The 22,223-nt window shown below is 35.9% G+C and overlaps 2 protein-coding genes and 1 long non-coding RNA gene across 3 annotated transcripts; 2 read left to right on the top strand and 1 right to left on the bottom strand.

Moving 5' to 3' along the window:
- The first annotated feature begins 9,249 nt into the window (after positions 1-9,249).
- On the top strand, positions 9,250-17,277 carry LOC139784151 (F-box/WD repeat-containing protein 9-like). The gene is made up of 7 exons (XM_071723311.1): positions 9,250-9,327; positions 9,763-9,931; positions 13,170-13,312; positions 13,402-13,625; positions 16,295-16,553; positions 16,624-16,902; positions 17,200-17,277. Exons 1-7 carry the CDS (start codon positions 9,250-9,252, stop codon positions 17,275-17,277), a joined length of 1,230 nt encoding a protein of 409 aa, XP_071579412.1.
- LOC139784137 (Golgi-specific brefeldin A-resistance guanine nucleotide exchange factor 1-like) lies at positions 10,551-12,616 on the bottom strand. The gene is made up of 5 exons (XM_071723301.1): positions 12,282-12,616; positions 11,581-11,779; positions 11,278-11,506; positions 11,103-11,209; positions 10,551-11,020 (listed from the first exon to the last, which is right to left on the bottom strand). Coding segments are annotated over exons 1-4 (552 nt in total). The 5' UTR covers positions 12,405-12,616; the 3' UTR covers positions 10,551-11,020; positions 11,103-11,208.
- A 3,406-nt stretch (positions 17,278-20,683) lies between the features above and the next one.
- LOC139784147 (uncharacterized) lies at positions 20,684-21,954 on the top strand. Its single transcript, XR_011721487.1, has 2 exons — positions 20,684-21,071; positions 21,164-21,954. It is a non-coding gene; the product is annotated as an uncharacterized lncRNA (long non-coding RNA).
- The last annotated feature ends 269 nt before the right edge of the window (positions 21,955-22,223 follow it).

Raw genomic sequence — 22,223 nt, forward strand, 5'->3', positions numbered from 1 at the left:
TACACACACACACACATACATACATACTTCCGGACATTTTTTACTAATATGATTTTTCGACATTTTGGAATATTCTAAACCTATTTTCATCAAAATCTTGAAAAAAAAAATTTATTACCATCACAAAGCTTCCTCTATGAGGAAGCAATTAATTGTTACGATAAAGAGAAAGAGGCAAAGAGAGAGAGAGAGAGAGAGAGAGAGAGAGAGAGAGAGAGAGAGAGAGAGAGAAGGAAAGAAATAAGGTATTTATAGTATATATAAATAATAAATAATATTTAATAAATTCAAATAATTTTTATTTTATTGTTAGATAAATATATTATATTATGATAATTCTTTAGTTTAGCTATTCCAGCACAGAAATCGATGAAATTAGGCTCCTTCAACGTGTTTTTGCACAAAACGAAAGAATTTGGCCAAAAAAAGTGTCGCTCCTGCTCTACGACGCGAGATATTAATCATTAAAGTTAGCGACTTGACAGGTTATGAAAATTGTTATTTGCAATCTCAAAATTTAACTATTTGTATATTTGGTTAAACCAGAGAATATATTTTCTGTTTTAACCAAAAGCATACTTTGTATTTATGCTTTCCTATAACATAAAATTGTATATATACTTTTCAATACATATTGTTCTGATTAATCGTTATGATTAATATAGCGCATGCTGTATGAGCCTAAATAATATATATTTGCATTGAAAATATCGTTTCTTGTACGGTAACAATATTTTCTTGCAGTAACGATATACTTGTAACTAAGAAATAGATTCTTTTTCGGTAATAATATTTTCTTGCAATAAAGGCCCTGGGGTATGCGTAAGTATTTTCCTCCTCCAACGAAAAACAAAAAAAAATAGGATCTTAAAATTTGCAAAAGTTCCGTAGAAGAATTAACTAACTGATAGAACAAAATGGAAATAATAAATATCCACAATTAGTAGAAATCATTTTAGTAAAAACATTAATTATTTAATTGATTTTTGTAATAGTATATCAGATATTAGTATAACAGATATTAGTCGCAATAAAGCTTATCACAATAAAAAAAAGTGTGCAAGTAGAAACTTGCACATTGCTTCCTCATAGTTCTTAAGTGTGCAAGTAGAAACTTGCACATTGCTTCCTCATAGTTCTTAAGTGTGCAAGTAGAAACTTGCACATTGCTTCCTCATAGTTCTTAAGTGTGCAAGTAAAAACTTACACATTGCTTTCTTATAGTTTTTAAGTGTGCAAGTAGAAACCTGCATATTGCTTTAGTTTTTAAGTGAGCAAGTAGAAACCTGCATATTGCTTTAGTTTTTAAGTGAGCAAGTAGAAACCTGCATATTGCTTTAATTTTTAAGTGGGCAAGTAGAAACTTGCACATTACTTCCTCACAATTTTTAAGTATGCAAATTATTTTTAAGTGTGCAAGTAGAAACTTGCACATTGCTTTCTTATAGTTTTTAGGTGTACAAGTAGAAACCTGCACATTGCTTCCTTATAGTTTTTAAGTGTGCAAGTAGAAACCTTCGCTCACAAAGCTCCTCTATGAGGAAGCTTGTATTTTATTCGATGTATAATTATTAGTATTTATTTGTTTTGGCTTCCTCATAGAGGAAGCTTTGTGAGCGAAGGTTTCTACTTGCACACTTAAAAACTATAAGGAAGCAATGTGCAGGTTTCTACTTGCACACCTAAAAACTATAAGAAAGCAATGTGCAGGTTTCTATACTTGCACACTTAAAAATAATTTGCATACTTAAAAATTGTGAGGAAGTAATGTGCAAGTTTCTACTTGCCCACTTAAAAATTAAAGCAATATGCAGGTTTCTACTTGCTCACTTAAAAACTAAAGCAATATGCAGGTTTCTACTTGCTCACTTGAAAACTAAAGCAATATGCAGGTTTCTACTTGCACACTTTTATTGTTTTTGCATTATTTATTTGCCTATATATAATCATATATAATTATATTAGGAGTACAAATAAGTCTCCGCCGTTTTACAAAAGATGGCGCAACCAGGAGGTTATGGTTGAAATTGTCAGATGTAAAACGTCATATCGTAGGGTTGGACATCTGGAAACACCATAACCTTGAAATATTAGCGTTTTGTATCAGCATCACATAATTTTTTTCGTGCAAAAATGTCGAGTTTTGAGCCGAATAAGCGTCATTTGCGGGAACTTTTGATTTACTTCTTTAATTTGAAGAAATCTGCAGCTGAGGCGCATCGATTGCTTGTATAAGCGTATGATGAAGCTGCTTTAAGTGAGAGAAGTTGTCGTGAGTGGTTTCAAAAGTTTAAGAACGGTGAGTTTGACGTCGAAGACAAAGAACGTAGCGGAAGGCCGAAAGTGTACGAAGACGCGGAATTGGAAACATTATTGGAGGAAGATTCGTGCAAAACGCAAAAAGAACTTGCACTTACATTAGAAGTGACTCAACAAGCAATTTCACATCGTTTAAAATCGTTGGGAATGATTCAAAAACAAGGAAATTGGGTTCCATATGAACTGAAGCCGAGAAACGTTGAACGCCGATTTTGCACATGTGAAATGCTGCTTGCCAGGCATAAACGAAAGGATTTTTTGCATCGTATAGTCACTGGTGATGAAAAATGGATCCACTACGATAACCCAAAGAAGAAGAAATCATGGGGACCACCTGGCCATGCTTCAACATCGACAGCCAAGCCGAATATTCATGGAAAAAAACTCATGTTGTGTATTTGATGGGATCAGCTTGGTGTCGTGTATTATGAGTTGCTCAAACCGAACGAAACCATTACTGGGACTCGCTACCGAACACAACTGATGAGATTGAGCCGAGCACTCAAGGAAAAACGCGCCCACTACTACTCCAGACACGAAAAAATTATTCTCCTGCATGATAATGCTCGTCCACATATTGCGGCGCCGGTCAAAACGTACTTGGAAACACTCAATTGGGAAGTTTTACCCCACCCGCCGTATTCACCAGACATTGCTCCCTCTGGGGTGCGTTCAGAAAGTCACCCAACTTACCAAACTCACCCAAACCCCCGTTCAGAAAGTCTCGGACGAGCCTCGGGTGGCTTAGCGGAAGCCTTGCGATTGGACAGTCGAAGAGACGTAGTATAAGGTGGGGAAAAGTAGGCGGACGCCAAATTGACGAAAGAGCCCGACATTACACGGAAAGTGACGAAACTCTTAAAATGCTTCAATTTTGTCGGTAGTGGGGGTCACCCAGCTCCTCGAAAACTTGTGTAGTATAAAAATTCCATGATTAATGCAGACATAAAAAATTGTGTGTAAAAAAGTAAAAAATTCAAAATTTTTTAAAAAAAGAACCCCTTTACCGATCATCGCCAAATTCAATACCAACCTTCCTTGAATAATACTCTATCGATTAAAAAAAAAACATCCCAATATCTCAAAAATTACGGAAGTTATACCATAAACAAAAAAAAAATAATTCAACACCAACCTATACCTTTAATGATACTCTACGATTTTTCGACGTTTTCGAACATTAGCAACACATTGGCATCGAAAACTCAAAAAACAATTTTTACTTCGGTCTTTTCTACCCCTATTTCATATATAATTCTTTTAAATTCGGTTGATTTTAGACTTAGCTTTATATGCGAGCAAAATTATGGATCTTTGATCGTGTATAAAGCTGGGTCTAATCAATCAAATCTTAAAAAATTATATATCAAATAAGGGCAGAAAAGACTGAAAAATATAATAAAATTAGAAATAGATCGATATCTCCAAATTTGCGGAAGTTAGAGCATAAACGAACATTTCTACAAAAATTCAAAATTTTATTAAAAAAGAACCGCTTTACCGATCATTGCCAAATTCAATCCCAACCTTCCTTACATGATACTCTATCGATTAAAAAAAAATGCACTCCGATATCTAAAAAATTACGGAAGTTAGAGCATTAACGGACAACAGAAGCGTTACATACATACATACACACACACACACATACATACACACGGACATTTTAAACAAAAGTGATTTTTCGACGTTTTAAAAACATTCTAAACACTTTGCCAAAGATACCTGGAAAAAAATTTTTTTCATGAAAACAAAGCTTCCTCTATGAGGAAACAAAAGAAAACGAAACGCGATGGACGACAGGCGCGTTTTCTCGGCGGAAGTAACGCCTGTCGTCTTGAACGATGCGCCTCAAGATTCGGAGTCCAAAAATTGCAAATTCGCAAATGTCACACGGAGAAACGCGACGATACGCGGAACGAAGCAGGCACGCAAGACGTGATCGGGAATATTCCGCAATTTATATCGAGACGTCGGACGAGGACGACGTGTCTGAGGGATTGTTGGGCGACGTCGAGCGAACGGAGACTCAACTTTTGCCCGCGACAGATCTAGGATCATCCGTCGACTGTGCAAAAGAATTCGCGTATTGTATTCTCTGTTGTAAATCTTGAAATGTTAAAAGACATATTTCGAGAATCCATTCCTTCTCTTTTACACGAAAATTATGGAGGTAGTTCCGCTTACGAAAACGGAAGTGACGAAGCAGATCTTTGCGAATTACGTTTCATAATATAAAGAGATAAGAAGACATTGAATTAATTAAAAATTAATATTAGATTGATCGCAATTCAAAAAAGATACGATCTTATTTCAGAGTTGTTTGCCCAGATTAACAAATAAAAAAAACTATATTAATTAAATTTATAAAAAACTATAAAAATGAAAAAAAAACTTATATTATTTAAATCTTTCTCAATCATTTCATCGCATGTTTAACAACACTATTAAATGTGTGCGAAGAATACAATTTATATATATTAAAACAATTTACGTGTTTAAAAAATGCTTGAGCAAAAAATTATAAAAAATATTGAGGTTTTCTTGTGATTTTAATATTTTCTTAGTCGCGGTAGAATTATTATTTGCCAGATAGAAAATTATTTGATTTAGATCTGCCCTTCACGAGTGCGCTCATGAGCTCTGGTTAGAGATGACGAGCTTTCGGGAAAAACTGAACAAGGAGGAAGCTCTTTGGAGAAAAGAGAAGGAGGAGTTTCAGCTTTCACGCGATACCCTTGCGTTTGAAGAGACAACCGCGGCCTATGCCGTCGATCGCCGCTCTCGAGCGACTTAAGTAACAATTAGCAATCATCGATATTTAATTAGTAGCTCATGCTCTTCAATTCATTCCTTTAGGTCTTGTAAAACGAATGAATTAAAGGGAACTGAGATAGAAATTTATTTCGGGATAATTATAAATCCTTCAGCGAACGAATCTTAGAGAACTCTAAAGTTTTTAATCCTCGAAAGCCCCACAGGGGTCTCAGAGACTCCAACGAAATTTTGGAACTTTGTTTGAAACTATCATTTTATTTTTTAATGTATTTTTTGATAATAATTTTTTTTTTACAAATTCTGAGATTATTATCATAATTCCCAGAAAAATTACGATAAATTGGGGAAAAAAACATTACAATACGTCGATTTTTTCGAAAAATGGTTGAGATCCTCTAGATCGCATCAGTGTGGCTTATACATATGCAAAAAATAAGTGTGGCCTGCGAGAGTTAAAATTATTAAATCTCAATTTGCATTTATGTTCCTTTCTTATATATTTCCCTATCCGTTTGGTTTAATACTCGTCTATCCAGACTTAATAATTAACGTTTATGCGGTTTGTATTTGCAGGTAATATCGTAATGTAATCTCTTTGAACGGCTGCAAGTAGTTTGCGTTCTGTCGTATGTTCTCCAATTCCTCGTAGCAGAGGCGCTCGACCTGCGACAGCTTCTGCCTGTAGACGTCGACAAGAATACGTAGGTACGAGTTGTAACATTGCTCGGCTTGCTCAACGGAGTGCCGTTCAAGGAGATTGATATTACGTCAGAACGAAGAATCAGGGAACTCGCGAGTACGAGAAGAATCTCGCCAAGTATCATGACCGGCACTCCGTTGAGCAACGCGCGCACGCACGCACGCACGCACACATCCCACCGAGATCGAAATTTGTATGTAATAAAAAAATTTTACATATTAGGCAGGATTATACACTTCACGTTCATTCTGTAATTAAGGGGATCCTGCAGCCGTATGATTTACCGACATTATCGTTTTTCGATGAATCTTTTAATTGGCTTTATAGAATTGCAAAAATCTTTTACAGAATTAAAGTCCACACAAAAATCTAGGGTAACAAACGCGATTTTACATCAAAAACACCAAAAAATTAAAAATATTACTTATTTGGGCACATACGCAGCTGTCACCTGACGACAATATTTGCTTAAAACAAAAATTCTGCAGTTTATACATACATAATGTTTATCATCTGCCCTTGGGAAAACATGTAGGAATAATATCGTGCAAGCAGAAGTAAGATTCAATGCGTACAAAAAAAGATCCATCGAAAAATCATTTTAGTAATGCAAATACGGATGCAGAATGACAAGAAGAGCAGCAACAGTAGTTGCCGGATCTTGCGAGAGATGGCGAGCAATCGAAAAAAGGACAGATGTCATTTCGTTAGACAAAGACAGATATAGGGAAAACAAAATTAGAAAGGTTGACATTATCGACATCGAGGAAGTTTGCTTGTCACTGCAGGATCCCCTTAAGGACATTCTGTAATCAAACAATTCATCCGACGTGCTGAAAAATGGCAGGGTAATCAAAGGGGTATAATGTTACGAACATACGTTGCAAATTTCTTTTTTAATGCTTACAACACCTCAGGCGGCATCTCATTGTATTATACAGGACATATGATTGGGACTTCAACGACTTAATCTCTCCTCTCTTTCTGTCGGTATTACTTTGCCAATTTCTTCTAAAGCAAACGGTAGACTTTGAAAATTGCATAAAGTGTTACCAATTATTCGTTGTTGCAATTCGATGAAAATGTATTATTAATATAGGGGAGACCGGGGCCTAACCGTCGCCGGGGTTGAACCGTCAAATCAAATATCTCGGAACCTGTATATTGTGCGAACTCGCTATTAACATTGTAAACGCTGCTTATGGTACCCATGTGACCAACGGAGTTTCGGCAGGTTACCTGCCGTGTTATGATTTTTACGAGGGCAAACGTGTTTTCGGAAGGTGAAAGTTACATTTTCTGCGCGTGGAAATTTTGTAATATCTGCAATAATATTTGCTCTCCAAATCTCGAGGTACGTGATTATAAAGAGTAATGCATGCTGAACACGAATCCAGTGTAGTTTTTTCATTATCGTTGATGTCTAATATTTCGTGGGCGATCAAACCTGAAACTTGTATTTGGGGTTAATCCGTCAGTAAGCAGTCCGGGTGCATTTTCAAGGCATTCTCGGGCATTTCCAGGCTCACTGCATATGGAATATGGATGAGACGGGAATTACAACCGTTCAGACACCGAATAGAGTCATCGGACGTCGAGGAGTGAAACAAGTCGGGCGAGTGACTTCTGCGGAAAGAGGAACCCTCGTAACTATTTTTTAATAATGTTTCGCATAAAAATTTTGAATAAATTTTTATATTTTTCTCTTAAAAAACAATTATTAAGATGTATTCTATCATTTTTCAGGATTAGATGTACGTATATGTATTGAAAATGCAGTGTGACGGTTAAACCCCGGCATTTTTGAGATTTCAATTTTTCCACCGTTGTCGTTTTTGCTCTATACCGGTTAAACAAAGCGACGTAGATAAAAATTTCCTATATAAATTTTGTAGCTAAAGGTTCACTCTTTACAGTGGTATACCACATTTAACTAAAATTATTTATTTTCTTGTTAAAAATCGGCACCGAAAAAAAACTGACGGTTAGGCCCCGGTCTCCCCTACACACAGAAGATTAATCCTTAAGTACTTGTGCCGGATCAGTGCGATTTAGTGAACGTTTTTCTCAACTGTACTTTGTTTTTAAGAAAAAACGGAAGAGCTAGTCTCATGCGCTCTCCGATGAGAGTACATAAATTTTATAAAAATTTAGCATAAAATCTACTTTTTTAAATCTCAGATTTCGCTTTTCAGAAAGATAGAATTACAAAATTTTTGTACACGCTTAAAAAATTAAAGTACGCACAAAAATGAAGACAACATAAGTCGAGTATATATCAAGAACAAAAAAAATTAAAAATATGACTTATTTTTAATATATAGAGCTGTCACCTGACGACAATGTTTACTTAATACAAGAATTCTACAGTTTATGTTTATACACATAAATTATTCAGATCACGCTAACCTGCTGTAAGATAGTCGGTCTAGTTGTAAGAATTATAAAAACATAAAAAGTAAGTTAAACTGAGATTAAAGTTAATCCGCATTGGTAGACATGGACATTAAAGTGTCGGCTGACATCACGACTAAAATAAGAATGTTAATTACAAAAAAAGAAACTGATCACAAACGTTAAAAACGGACTCACGATCAAACACAGACGAAATACACTTAGAAAAGTGTAAGTGTGGTTAAAAATAATCAAATTTAGTAATTTCTGTCGGCTAGCTTCATAGCACCCAAACTCTGAGTTTCGTTAGAGAGAGAAATTTGAGAGAAGCCATCCCAGCCATTTTCGTAGAACTATCGAAACTCCCTGTACACTATCGGCAATACATCGATTTTTGAAATTGGTACTACGTAGACACGTTCATTTTCCGACACTGCCGATAAAACATGATTCTGCAAATGTAGTGGTGTTATACATATATGTATAACACCATTAAAAAAGGCCGGGATGGCCTCTCTCAGGTTTGGTGTTTCCACCGCAAGAGCGCTTACCCCAACTCGACTCTGACCCGGTTCGAACCCTCGATGGAAACTTAGGGGCTGCGCATGATGTATAAGAATACAAGGCGTGTATCTTTGCGCACAACAATGAAAGGAATGATGGACAGGGAATAGGGAACAGTTCAATATTAATATATGAAATTCATTAACATATGTAATTTATTAATACAGAATAGACGAACAGAGGAACAGCGATATAAAAAAACAGTAATTAAATTTCATTCTATGTTTTGTATGCCATGTGTACAATGCATATGATAATATTAAACTGTTCCCTATTCCCTATTCCCTATTATCTATTCCATACCCTATTCCCTATTCCCTATTTCCTGTTCCTCGTTCTCTATTTTGTATTCCTTTCATTGTGCGCAGCTCCTTACTCACGGTCAGAGAGGCTTCTCTCTGCCGGTGTATACACCACCCTCACCTTCGTTGAACCACCGGTCAGTCTCGAGCAGATCGAGTAAAAATATTCAGATTTGCACGGTGCGAGAAAGAATGAATGACGAGAATACACGCTGCGCTTACGACGGCGAGGAATATGCACAATTGTCACTGGTGCAACTCCCGGTGGAGGTTTGTATAAGAAAAGAAAACGTCGATTTTCTCGTATTTCACATACACGTGCACGAAATTCTTTTTCTTAACAATATTGCACTAGTGTTGCACTAGTGTTGCACTAGTGGGCGATAGTGCAGCCAAGAAAAAACGCTATTAATCGTCGCTATTATTTCATCCGTCAGGGCGCGCATTATGAAACTCTTCAGAATAAATTTCGATCAGAATTATTCCATTTTCTCTATAATAGACACAATAAAAATCTAGAAAAGAACTAAACCATTCCAAAATAGTTCCGCAGTAAGTGCGCAGTAGTCACTTGTCGACGGCGTAGAGTAATGCTCACATTGCTTACTCAGCGACGGTCAACTCTCTCTGTTTCGTTCTGTCTCCGTCTCTTTCGGAACATTTGTTTGGTTGTGCGTTTAATTATTTTATTGGACTGCATTTCAGATGTTCCTGCATATATGTTCCTTCCTAGATGCGTCGACGCTAGTACACGGTTTGAGCTTAGTGTGCAAACAGTTCTACCTGATTTTAAGTGATGATCCCTTACTGCATATGTGGAAAGCGCGAATTGACCATATATTGCCTAATGCTAGTCACTCGCTTTTGTGTCTCGGTTAGCTCAAATTGATAGTACCTTACGCCACAACTAATCCTTTTCGTCAGTAAATAGAACATTCTCTATGTCATTTTACGCCAGCGCTGTTCGAAGCATTTGCAAATCATACATCAGCTGTTTAGGGCTGCGTTCGGAAACGTCACCCGGGTACACACGGGTATACTCTCTTCTCCTTCTAACTCGCTGAGATAGAAAGAGAAGGGAGTATACTCGTGTGCACTCGGGTGACGTTTTCGAACGCAGCCTAGCTCGTGTTAGATTTTATTTCGTAGTATTTCTGTTCGTCTTAAAAAAATAAGCGTATTTTACAAAACATATATTTCTTACTTACAAACCCAGATAACATTATGACGTCATAAAGACGTTTGAAAGACGTCATAAAATCCCTTAGACGTCTTAAAAAGGTTTCAGAAAGACGTAGTTTTTACGTCTTTAAGACGTCTTATGTCCCGATTTATGACGTCTTTAATACAATGGATTATGACGTCTTTAATACAATGGATTAGGACGTCTTTAATACAATGGATTAAGACGTCTTTAATACAATGGATTAAGACGTCGTTTATACGTTATTTTAAGACGTATTAAAATCGTCTTATTTAATAATTTTGAGACGTTTTCAATTTTATTTTTTTTTTATTTTTATTTTTAGATACATACATGTGTACAGCGGCGCCATTATATATATATATATATATATATAGAAGTTATATTATGTTTAATAATAGATATGTAGTAATTGTAATTTTTTTATATTATGTTTGTCTTAACAAATTATATTTTATTATTTCATTATTTCGTGAAAAAGCAACAGCACCAAATTTTTCTTTTTAAACTCCGTAGCTTTTTTATAGAAGATATCCCTTTGCAGAATTTATATATATGAATGTATGTATAAATATATAGTTATTTCATTTTGAACGCAGAAACTAGAAGTGCAGCTAAAACAAACAGATCTACGCGTCGTGCGTTTGCATAACATCGTGATGAAATGTCTTCCGTAGTAGATTTGGATTTTTGCTTCGTATAACTTTTGTGTTTTCTACTCTTGCTACGAGTATTTTCAATGCTGTTTGTCCTCATTTTCTGTAAAAAAAATCATGTTGCTTCATGTACAGAACGTTATTGTTTGTAGATACTTATTTAAATCGCATATTACAAAACTTACTTTCATATTCGGCAAGACTCTGGTATCATCGACAAATTGAGGTAGCTTAGTGAACAAATGTTGAACCATATCCCTCAGGCAATGCTCCGCCGTTTTTCTAAGTATTTCTGTAAAGATATTTTATTACGACACACTCGCAACTTGTCAGCAGAAACATGAGATCGCCATAACTCACCACCTAAGACGTGTTTCAAAACATATCCTAAAGCAACTCAGCATAATTTCGCATACACTTTCGTTGGAGAGATGATCGCCAGCAGGCGACAGCATGAGGGCTCTCAGAACTTGCAAGACTCTCATGAGGACCACCCCGTCACCAGACGCATCAGCGCCCATAAACCTTGCGTGTGTAACAGCATCCGCTATGGCTTCTACGCATATAGCTACAGCAGGATGGTTAGAATCTGAAAAGCAACATATGTTGCGTTACAGGACAAAAAAAATAAGAATGTTTGTTGACACAATAAACGAGGCTAACCAACGAGACCATAAGAAATTATCTTATTAACGGCAGATAGCGCTAGACTAGTCACAGGTCCTGTAGTTTCTTCAGATCTAATGATTTCCAGAAAGGGAGTGAGAAAGACTGCGAGTTCCAATTGGGATAGATCTCGGTGCTCATTTAACACCTCCTTCAAGGTACTCAAGCCCTTCATGAGAGTATCCTGGTCGTCGTCCTGAAAATTAAATTACACAATTGGAGAACAAATAATCTTTAAGGCTACAACTACATCTATCGTAACGCTTTGATCGTGGTCGTAAACAATAAAGTCGTCGTAAACCGTATATCTATGCCAATATATCTATAAACACATTTTTCTTCGCACGTCGAGAAAGCTGACAGGTTAGATTATGTTGTAACGCCAGACAAGCGTCGTAATTGTAATTATTGTAAAGAGTTCAAGCTGAATCAACTCATACGATGAGCTTACGATAGCGAGTACGACGAGCGTTACGACCGCCGACCGCTTACGGTGAACATTACGATAGATGTAGAGTTGTAGCCTAAGATCTTTTGCGAATTGTCTCTGCTTCATTGTCAAATTTGGAGCGCCTACCAAACAATTTCTACAACCTGTTTGATTAGGAACAATAACAGATGTACGTGCCCAAAACACTGACGATAATCGTCTTATTGCGAGAACAGTTCGTACAGGTTATGAAAAAAGATCCACTAACCTGGTGAGAGTGTGACGACCATCGGGCACCTCGCCGCATCGCCGTCACCAGGAGGCACACCTCGCCCTCGACGACGTACAGGCCACCCCTACAGGGGCCCGCGGGCCTCACGATTCTGCTCATCCTCGCGCGTTTTCACCGTTACGCCATAGCAGAATTCCGAAAGATCGTACAGCACATATCACTGTTATTGCGGTCCGCCACTATTAAACTCGGGTCCGTGGGTTCGTTAAGCCCAAAGGATTGCGCGGCGAATCAATCCTCCCTGCGGGTCGAAATAAATGTGAGACCATCGTCTCCACGACACTCCACGTTGCGATACGTATATTATAACGTCGCAAAAGCCCGCGCGCGTGCCGGCGCATGCAGGCGCTAGTCACGTGACCTCATTCTAAGCCAATCAAATAGCACGCCTTATGCGCCATATTGTAAGACGTCATACAGACGTATTTCTAACAAAGTCTGAAAGACGTTTTTTCTAAGACGTCGTACAGACGTATTTCTAACAAAGTCTGAAAGACGTTTTTTTTATGACGTCATACAGACGTATTTCTAACAAAGTCTGAAAGACGTTTTTCTTATGACGTCACACAGACGTATTTCTGACAAGTCATAAAGACGTCTCTTTTATGACGTCTCTTACAACGTCATTATGACATGCGTGTTGTGTGGGAAGAGTCACATGAAACAAGTTTGAGCAACTCCGTTTATTGCAATAACTTGATATGCATAAAGTAAGAACGTGAATAGATCTCTCGGTTTAGAATGTTCTTGTAGTTTATTTGTACTTAATTCAAGTTGCACGTATATAAATTTTTTTGTACCCAGTATTAAGGTACGAATAAGTTTTCATATTCTTTTGATATAAAAAGTCACGTGTCCTTACAGAGAGGCCCGACAAACTGTTTTGGAAGTTGTCATGCGTTGCGATCGAGAAACAAACAGCACTGTGGGGACAGCAGGGTTCTATAAAGAAACTGAGATTTCCGCATCGTTACATCAATAAAACTTCTGTGTTGCTGATGCCCGTAGTAAGTAGCATATTAAGGAGTTTTTGCAATACCGTCTTTCAGATACGGTAAACGTATCTGAAAACGTATATGATGATTCTCGTTTTCAGGATGGAATCACTTATTTAGTTGGTGCGAACACTTGCAGCTTATTTTGCAAAAAACTTTCTTATCGCGAGGAACCCTTTTACGAAGTCAAGCACACAAAGGCCTCGTATGAAAACTGTCTGACGGCGATAGACCGCACGGTCTACATTTCCCGTTCCGATACTGTCAATTCGTGGGTGCTCACCAACACCGGTCTCGTCCATGACAGAACTTACGATCCAGATATGTACGTATATAGTAACAAAATTCTTCTTTTCGCCCGCTTCGCGATAAGAAGACTGAGCAAGGAAGATAATTCCTCCTTGTGGAAGAAATAATCGTTTTCCTTCAAATTACTCGAATGCAGATACCGCATTCCGTGTCTCGCTTATCGAGACAGATGATTCGGAAACGTGATTCCAAAGTTCACTCGTTAAGTCGAATTCACTTCATATTATCACTTCACGCGTATTTTTTTTCATCAACGTCAAATATTTCAAGAGCGTGACCTCTGGGAAGGTAACCCCGCATTTGTTGAATTTTGAGTTTTCTTTTAGCCGTACCCCCCATATTGAACTACAATTGTGCTAATTTTTGCCGCAAATACGGAAACAATATTTTGAACTATATTCAAGAAAACTAAGAAATATAAAGTTCTGTTAGCTCAGCACTATTTCCAGATTAAATTTTGTGTAGTAAAAAAATGCTAATCTGAGTCATGTTGTACCGTTGAAAAAACATTGATATATTTATTCATTTAGTAGAAATAAATTAAAAAATAAATATAACAAGAATAAACAAAAAGATACTAACTTAATACCACGTTGTGCCATTGGAATAATATCGATATATAATCTATCCATTTATTAGAAAAAAATCGAAAAATAAACATAACGAAAATTTGACATTTTTAAATTATTAAAAGTTAGACTGTCAAATCTTTTTTATTTTCTACCCCTCTTGTTGAATTTTTTCAATCCTCTTAATTTTTTTGTACTTGTTTCGATTGTCGCTCGATTGTTTCGCTTAGCATAACTCAACGCAATTTACAAAACTAATAGATTAGAGTAACTCCGGTATTTACGCTGCGCGGGGTTTTACGCCGCAAATGTTAGAAAAAATAGAAGGAATAAAGGTACTTGCTCGGAATTATTCTGTTATGTGCCTTTATGCCATATTAGTATTGTGTTGTAATTTCAGTTCTTTACTGTTAACATTAACGAAACTGTCGTGAGTTGAATCGATTTCTCATCGTAGTAAGAAGCGCGATCTTGTGTTACGACCTACGTAAAATGATTACTGTAGGAAATGTAAAAGATATAATGGTTATTTCATGATACATAAATGTAGAGGGATAGTAAATGATGGAATACAGCAAAATACAAGTGCATAGCTCTTGTATTTTTTGTTTAACTTAATATCTTGTATATCCCTCCTGTTTAGGATATACGACGGCAAGTTAGCACATGCGGGATTTATGCTATAGTACAGACACTTTGTAAAACTCGAAATCTTGTATGTGTTCTTTTTCCTTCTTTGTTTAGATCGTATAACAATAATTTTTAATGCATCTATCGCTCTTCTATTTTTTTTAATTTTTTATTTTTATAATTTGTTCATCATTCTTAAATCTTAATAAACTTTTTACACACATTTTATAACTTAAATTATGACATTTTATTGCCTTATTTATAAACATTATTTGTAATTTTTTATAAGGCGTATATTTCACCTATGAATGTCATATAATCTCTCTGGGATATATTGCAAAAATGCAAGAGTTTCTAAAAGTTTTTTTTATTAAATACAAAGAATGAATATTTTTTATTAAATACAAAAAATAAATATTTTATATTTCTATTTTTTTATAGTAGTAGACAGTATAAAGTTTTTATTGGTATAATTAAATTTGCCTGAAACATGGTAAATAGTACTCGATAAATTAAGTTTCCCTTAGCTGCGGCGTATATACCGGAGTTACCCTATCTGTCACTGTTCGGATGGTATGGGGTTTTAAATTTTTTTATTCCGAAAACCAAACTGGTGTTTAGGATTGTCGTGGTGTCACAGCCGTGATCAGACGTGTGCCGTGAGGCGTGAACGTACACACGTGAGCCGACGCTACGGTCCATTCCTAATATTACCGTATATAATAAATAATCAAACATGGTTTGATTTTTATATACGGCTCATGTCTCACACTTACATCTGATTTCGACCGTGGTTCCACGGCAATGTAAACACCGCTTAAGTTCTTAACAAAGGCTGCATTTTGAAGTTCAATAATTTGATGAGACTTTTTTGTCATTAGAAAATTTATGCTTATTGAGCACAACCCGGCACAAACTTTTAAAAATTCGAAAATGTCTTTCTGTTTTACCTTTTCCCTTATGATTGACTTTTTTATCAACACCTTGAATTATGGCTATTGTTTTTTTGTGTTCTGTTATCAGCACAATATAGCATGTACAACTCGTAGAAATACAATAAATTGTGTTATAACATTATTTGTTTATTGCTATATTTATTTTTCATTTTTTTTTTAAGTAATGGATATATTCAACACAAAGCTCAGATTAGCATCTTTTTACTACAAAAAATTGAGCTTAATCAGGGAAATAGTACGGTGCTAAAAATTTTATATTTTTCAATTTTCTTGATTATAATTCGAAATATTGTTTTGGTATTTGTGGCAAAAATTAGCAAAATTACAGTCAAAAATGCAGCACAGTTAAAAAAAAACTCTAAATTCAACAAGTGCGGGACTAACAGAGATTTTGCTTTTTGTTATTTTTTAAAATATGCGCTTAGCTGTCAAGATAAGGTTTGCCACAAAACAGCAAAAAATGTAGAACAATCTATGTAGTACAATTAATAAAAATATAAAATTCAAAAAATGCGGGTCTATCTTCACAGAGAGAGGAGCAACAGATATGATGACCTCACGTGCGTGTCTTCGTATCCGGAGCGGGCCCTCTTTGCGGCTGGCTCAATCTACGGAACAATATACGTGTTCGATTCGAGATCGAGTAATAAACCGATTTACCAGTACCGACCCCACACTATATACGTGACTAAGCTGGCCATGAACACGGAATACATCCTGTCCACCAGCAAGGACCAGACGGTATCCGTTTGGGATCAGAGAGCCGGACGGACCATGAAGTCTATCACAGTAATGTCATCCTGTAGTTTTAACATCGAGAAACGAGACCCGATTACGATGTCTAAGGTGTGCTTTTTAGATTCCAGGTGAAAACGTGTATCCCACGTACTTTGATATGCGACGGGATTTGGTTTGCGTTGGGGACAACAAGGGAAAATTGCACATGCTAGAACCAAAGAACGATTTCGAGCTAGTGAAATCTTATTCCAGCTACCATACGCGAGAAATAACGGGGGTGCGTCTGACGCACGGATGCCTGATAACGAGTTCCTGGGACGGCACCATCAGAATTTCGTGCCCTACGGATCCGCCAAAACCCATCACTACTATACGTTTGGAGAGGGAATATATCTCCAGCGTGAGTATTACACGCATAAGATATTTGCCGAAAATATCATATCTTTGACTTTGAAGAAAAAATTCGTGAAATGTCTACATATAAAATGAGAAATACAGTTGAGTGCAAGACGTTCGGCAGTTCGAACGTTGAAATTTAAATTATTACTTACATTTAATAAATTATGAAATCAGGATCTTTGTTTTCCGAATGTTGGTGAAAGCCTTCTTAAGATTGACGACATTCTTACAAGTCTTATTTTGCAATATCCAACACGAACTTTGTTAGATATTGTAATTTTGTGTTTTTATATTGCAGATGGACTACCTGAATGATACTCTCGCGATAGTAGGCGAAAGTCTCGTCGTATGGCGGCCGAGAAATCGACGTGTTTAACGAATCATCAATGAACAAAAAATTTCTATACGTTTTCTATAACTATCCTGTAGCATTATTGCTTTGATATGTAATATGTGTTCTTATATTCTTTCTCATAATACTGCTTTGACATCTCTCTAATACGCAATGTGATAGATACCGTTTCGCGAAATTAGAAGTAGATATTGTTTTGTTGGAGAAATACGTTTCTGTAATTAAAAGCTTCACTAACATCGCTTACGATTATAAGCTAGGCTTATAATTACAGCGTATTCATGTTGAGATCTTTTATGTTGCAAAGAATAAGAGAAAACATATTACTATATAGTTCAGTTTCATAAGCATTTAAATATATATTTTATATATTGCATTAGCGCATGACGCGTATCGTATCATGTTTTGCTCTGTAAATTTTTCTGACAAGATGTTATATTTTAATAGCACACATTTTCTTATATGATACTGTGTGCGTGCACACTCGAGAAGCGGCGATGTTTAAATATATATACTCTTCGTGTACTAGACGCTTATTTATAACATTTATAAACAAAATACAAATCGTTTATTCTAGTAACAAATAACTTTCCTTATCCTTTTTTCGTGCGCCGAGATTTGCCTCTCCTAATCGTTATCGGTCCTATAAACGTGGAATTTAAATTCTCTGGGACGTCACATGCGTGACATGCGACATGAAATTATATGTCGCAGCTCGATGGACTCCATTATAACATATTTGAGCTGATCAGCCAATATAATCAAACTAATTTACTAGTTATTTACTATTTAATACGCGTATTAAGTGATCGATGTAAACTAGGCCAAAATAAGAAATACGGTTGAAGAGTACAAGACACCAACTTATTATGTCCCCCTCAAAACCATACAATTTTTGTCTAAAACGTTTTTCTCTAAAATGCTTAGTTTTTGAAAGAAAAAGGGTGGACGTGTGGTCTCAGACACCCTGTATGTCTATTACTTCCCGAAAAGCAAGACGGTGACTGCTTTGCCGCATTGCCGCATTGCCGCGTCCTGTGTGTACTCTCTAAATCTGAAACAGTGAATAGCCACTGATATCAGTAACTATTCACTGTTTCAGCAGTACTTTTCACTGATTCAGATTTAGAGAGATAGGAGTCAATAGATACCGTTTCACGAAATTAGAAATAGATATTGTTTTGTTAGAAATACGTTTCTGTAAAAGCTTCACGAACATCGCTTACGATTATAAGCTGAGCGATAATCATAGCTTTAATTATAAGCTAAGCTTATAATTACAGCGTATTCATGTTGGGATCTCTTATGTTGAGAAGAATAAGAGAAAACATATTTTTTTACTATATAGTTAACTGCCACAAGCATAGGCGTCCACAGCGGGGGGACAAGACGGGGCATTTGCCCCCTCCCCCTCCAGGAATCAGCAAGAAATTAAGCATTTGCTCTCTCTTTGAATAAAGGAAGAGCAAAGTTTGCTAACCTTGCCGATCTTTACCCTATATATATATATATAGATATATATATATATATATATATATATATATATATATCTATATATATATATATATATATATAATCCATAGGAAAATACATTTTTTTTTCATTTTAAATAGAATTTTAGTTTAACCCTTAAGGTAGTCGACTCGCTACGTGCTAGTCATGTGACTGTTTGTAGGTTTTCACGTTCAGAAATATATTTCAGGCAATTTTTGCTAAGGGAAAAATAATTTTATGAATTATGGTGTAAAATTTCATACGTGACAAAGTATGTTACTTTTTCCAAATTCTGTGATTTTTCTCATTTGACTCCGTTTTGATCAGCTGATCATGCGAGTCGTCGAGAAAGGTTACAAGTGAGAAAAATACTTGGCAACGTCGCATTTTACGTCAATTACTGAGAAAGGGTTTCAAAACGTATGACAGGGGTGTCAATCACTATCCAATTCGGCTAAGAAAGACGAGCCCCATAACCTGCAACTACAGTGATTAGCCAGCGGCGTTGCCAAGTCTTCCCAACCTAACCTCGACCAAAAAATGTCTGCTCGATTACCGCATTTTCACTAAAATAAACTAAAAAATTAGCAGCGAAATCTCCGGTAAACTATATATTTTATGGTTGCATCGGATTCTTCGAAATCTAATGTACGAAAAGCAATGTTTTTTCTCACTTCATCTAATCGAAAAATGCGAAAATATGTGATTGAAACCGTGATAGAGCCTTCTTTTTCTGGCCGTCTGGTATGAAGTAATGCAAAATTTGTGATTTTCGAGATCGATTTTCTAGAGTAAATAGTCGGTAAGGAGCCACAGAAAAAATCGACTGCAAAGCTGATCATATAATTTGATATAAAATCCAAAATCGAAAACTTTATCTAATACATGCCCTGACGAGGCGACTACCTTAAGGTGGCTCTATAGTAAACTAAAAGACTAGCCACATAAATAAAACTTTGGGAGGTTGTTCTTTAACATATAATAAACCATCTTTTAAAATTTGAGACCCTGTTGCCATGTAAATTATTGCAAACGAGCAATATAAAAAATCACTTTTTAACATAGCTCTTATGGGAGGTTATTGAATTTTTACCGGAAATGATATGATATCTTTTAAGAAAAACTAGAGATGTTAATAAAAAACTGATCACTGAAAGATGAAATCACAAGCTTTCCAGTGGTATATGAAAGGTTGTGTGTTGCCATGGATTTTTAAGAAATATTTGATCGAGAAAGTGATGATGCATGCGTGTCACGGAAGTAAAATGTCTATCCTGCGAACAAGCAGCTGCTCTGCGAACGAGCAGCTGTTCGACGCGCGAAATTCAAACGGGTCGAAAGACTGCATGTCACAAAGAGTATTAATATATAAAGTTCTAACCATATATAATATTGTAATTAAATTATTATTAATTTTATTATTATGGGATAAAAGGATATTATATTTAAAAAATCAAAATTTTTTCACATATTTTATTTAGTTGTCAATTCAGAGAACTGAACGAAAAACATGTTATAAAAAATATATTATTTCAATTTCCAACAAAATAAACATTTCATAATTATTGAACGAAATCTAAACTAATAATATCAATATTGAACGAAAATTTAAACTAATAATATCAATATTTATAAAATAAAAAATGTCGATAATGCGGACTTAAATTTAAAGAACATTAGATAAAACTAATCGCTAGGAAATAGACTGTAAATTTTTTCTAAAATATTTTTATCTTTGGTTATTCTTGGTTTGTGTTAGAAAGAGAGATTGTATATATATGTCCTAGCACATAAGTATATTCATATATATAGAAGCGCGCGGCGCAGTCGGCATTGTTCGGGGGACGTCGGTCACGTGAGCCGACCGTGACTCGGTTGCGATGCGAGCCCGGACAAAGTGAGGCTGTAGGCGCATGCGCGGGCCGAACATGCTCGATCTCGTCGAAGCGCGAACGGTCTTTCGTTACCGAAACGTGGATCGAGTCGCACGTGTATACGATCAGTCCGTAAAAAGGATGTTGCATCATCCAAGAGATTTGTTAATCACTTCATCGAAAGGGACATTGATTTATCCCGCATCCGAACGAGAAGTTCCACGAAGCACGAGAGCTGGCCGCTCAGTTAATTACACGAAGGAAGGAGGGCCAGTATTCCAGTATATTTCTAAAGAAGGAAGGACGACTACTGCCGTTACTGTTTCGAGCATTCCCTCGTAGCTAATTATTATCAACATTAATAAGAGGGATTCAATTACGGCGCAAGCCAGTCACGCCATCCTTTCAAGGATGTGCCTATCCAGAAGCGACGATTCTGCTGTTTGTGAGGTAAACCAAGAAATCTATCGATGTTTTGCTAGTTGAACAAAGCCTTAGGTAACGTTCGTTACAGTCGGCTTGTATTCAATCTCTCTTTACAGAGGCCACTAAATTAGTTTACCTCAAGGAAGGTCAACTTTCGGAAAGAAAGTCCTTCTTATGATAACAAACCTTTCTGGTTTTATAACGAAAAGCTGAGCTCAGTACAAGATACATTTTCATTTAATTGATTGCAATCAAACAAGTTTGTCAATTCCATTACGAGTCATTTTGATAGTTTGAGAAACACGATTCTTGTGAAAAGTGCACATAAATGTAAAAGAAACTCTGTATTCTATGTTCATATTAGTTAAGTTATTCTTAAACATATTAAGGATTTGTCACGACTATCTATTACGTTGTAAAGATAACAATCGTTACGGTGGTGATCTTGTTTACCATCTCTAGCTTAGAATTATTGAGTCATAATTTCCAACGCTGGAAACTGAATATTTCATACTTTACCTTTTCTTTAATTTACTGTCTGATATTTAGTATGTATTCTGTGGGTGATAATTTCAGATGAATGATCCTTTTCATGATATACTTTTCTATGAATATTTATAGTAACCATTTCATGGTACATTTAAAGGTTTATATGCTTTGATAAGTCTTCTTATAATGACTTAACGTTAAAAGATGAAAACGAACAGAACCCTGAAGTGTTCTCAAGAAATACTACCACATTGAAATCAGATAAAGAAAGGAATCATTCACCAACTAATATTTATATTCTTTTCATGTATCTATTGCGTCACTGATTTATTGTGTGTATGTACATATGTTTTTATCTACTGAAACAGATATTTTCTAGCTTATAAGAGAAAATATATGCAATCTCTCTCGAACAAAATAGATCTAAAATTAATGTGCCGTTCCCTCCTTAAGATCAATAATTCTTTTGTTTAACAGAAGTTACACAATCCAACATATTTCTAACATTTTGCTATTAACATTTTCGGAGAATAACACGCGTAGTCCTTCTTTTCCATTATTTTCAAAAGCAAGCTGCATAACGTGCTGAGTGATGCCAGCTTCGGCCATCTTATTTATTATTCTACTGGATAATTTATCTTTATATTGTTGCAAAGAAGCCTTATTCGTAGTTTTTGTCGCTTTTAA

Source organism: Temnothorax nylanderi, unplaced genomic scaffold, assembly GCF_030848795.1.
Source record: "Temnothorax nylanderi isolate EJ_2023f unplaced genomic scaffold, tnyl_v1.0 TNYL_tig0590_pilon, whole genome shotgun sequence".
NCBI lineage: Eukaryota > Metazoa > Arthropoda > Insecta > Hymenoptera > Formicidae > Temnothorax > Temnothorax nylanderi.

Bases quoted from the DNA above. Each gene is read 5' to 3' on its own strand.
- LOC139784151 (XM_071723311.1), top strand. From the start codon at position 9,250: ATGAATGACGAGAATACACGCTGCGCTTACGACGGCGAGGAATATGCA. The intron at 13,313-13,401 runs GTAAGTAGCATA...TCTCGTTTTCAG, and splicing joins CTGTGTTGCTGATGCCCGTA to GATGGAATCACTTATTTAGT. The intron at 13,626-16,294 runs GTACGTATATAG...CTATCTTCACAG, and splicing joins AGAACTTACGATCCAGATAT to AGAGAGGAGCAACAGATATG.
- LOC139784137 (XM_071723301.1), bottom strand. From the start codon at position 12,404: ATGAGCAGAATCGTGAGGCCCGCGGGCCCCTGTAGGGGTGGCCTGTAC. The intron at 11,780-12,281 runs GTTAGTGGATCT...TTTAATTTTCAG, and splicing joins GGTCGTCACACTCTCACCAG to GACGACGACCAGGATACTCT. The intron at 11,507-11,580 runs GTTAGCCTCGTT...GTTGCTTTTCAG, and splicing joins AATTTCTTATGGTCTCGTTG to ATTCTAACCATCCTGCTGTA.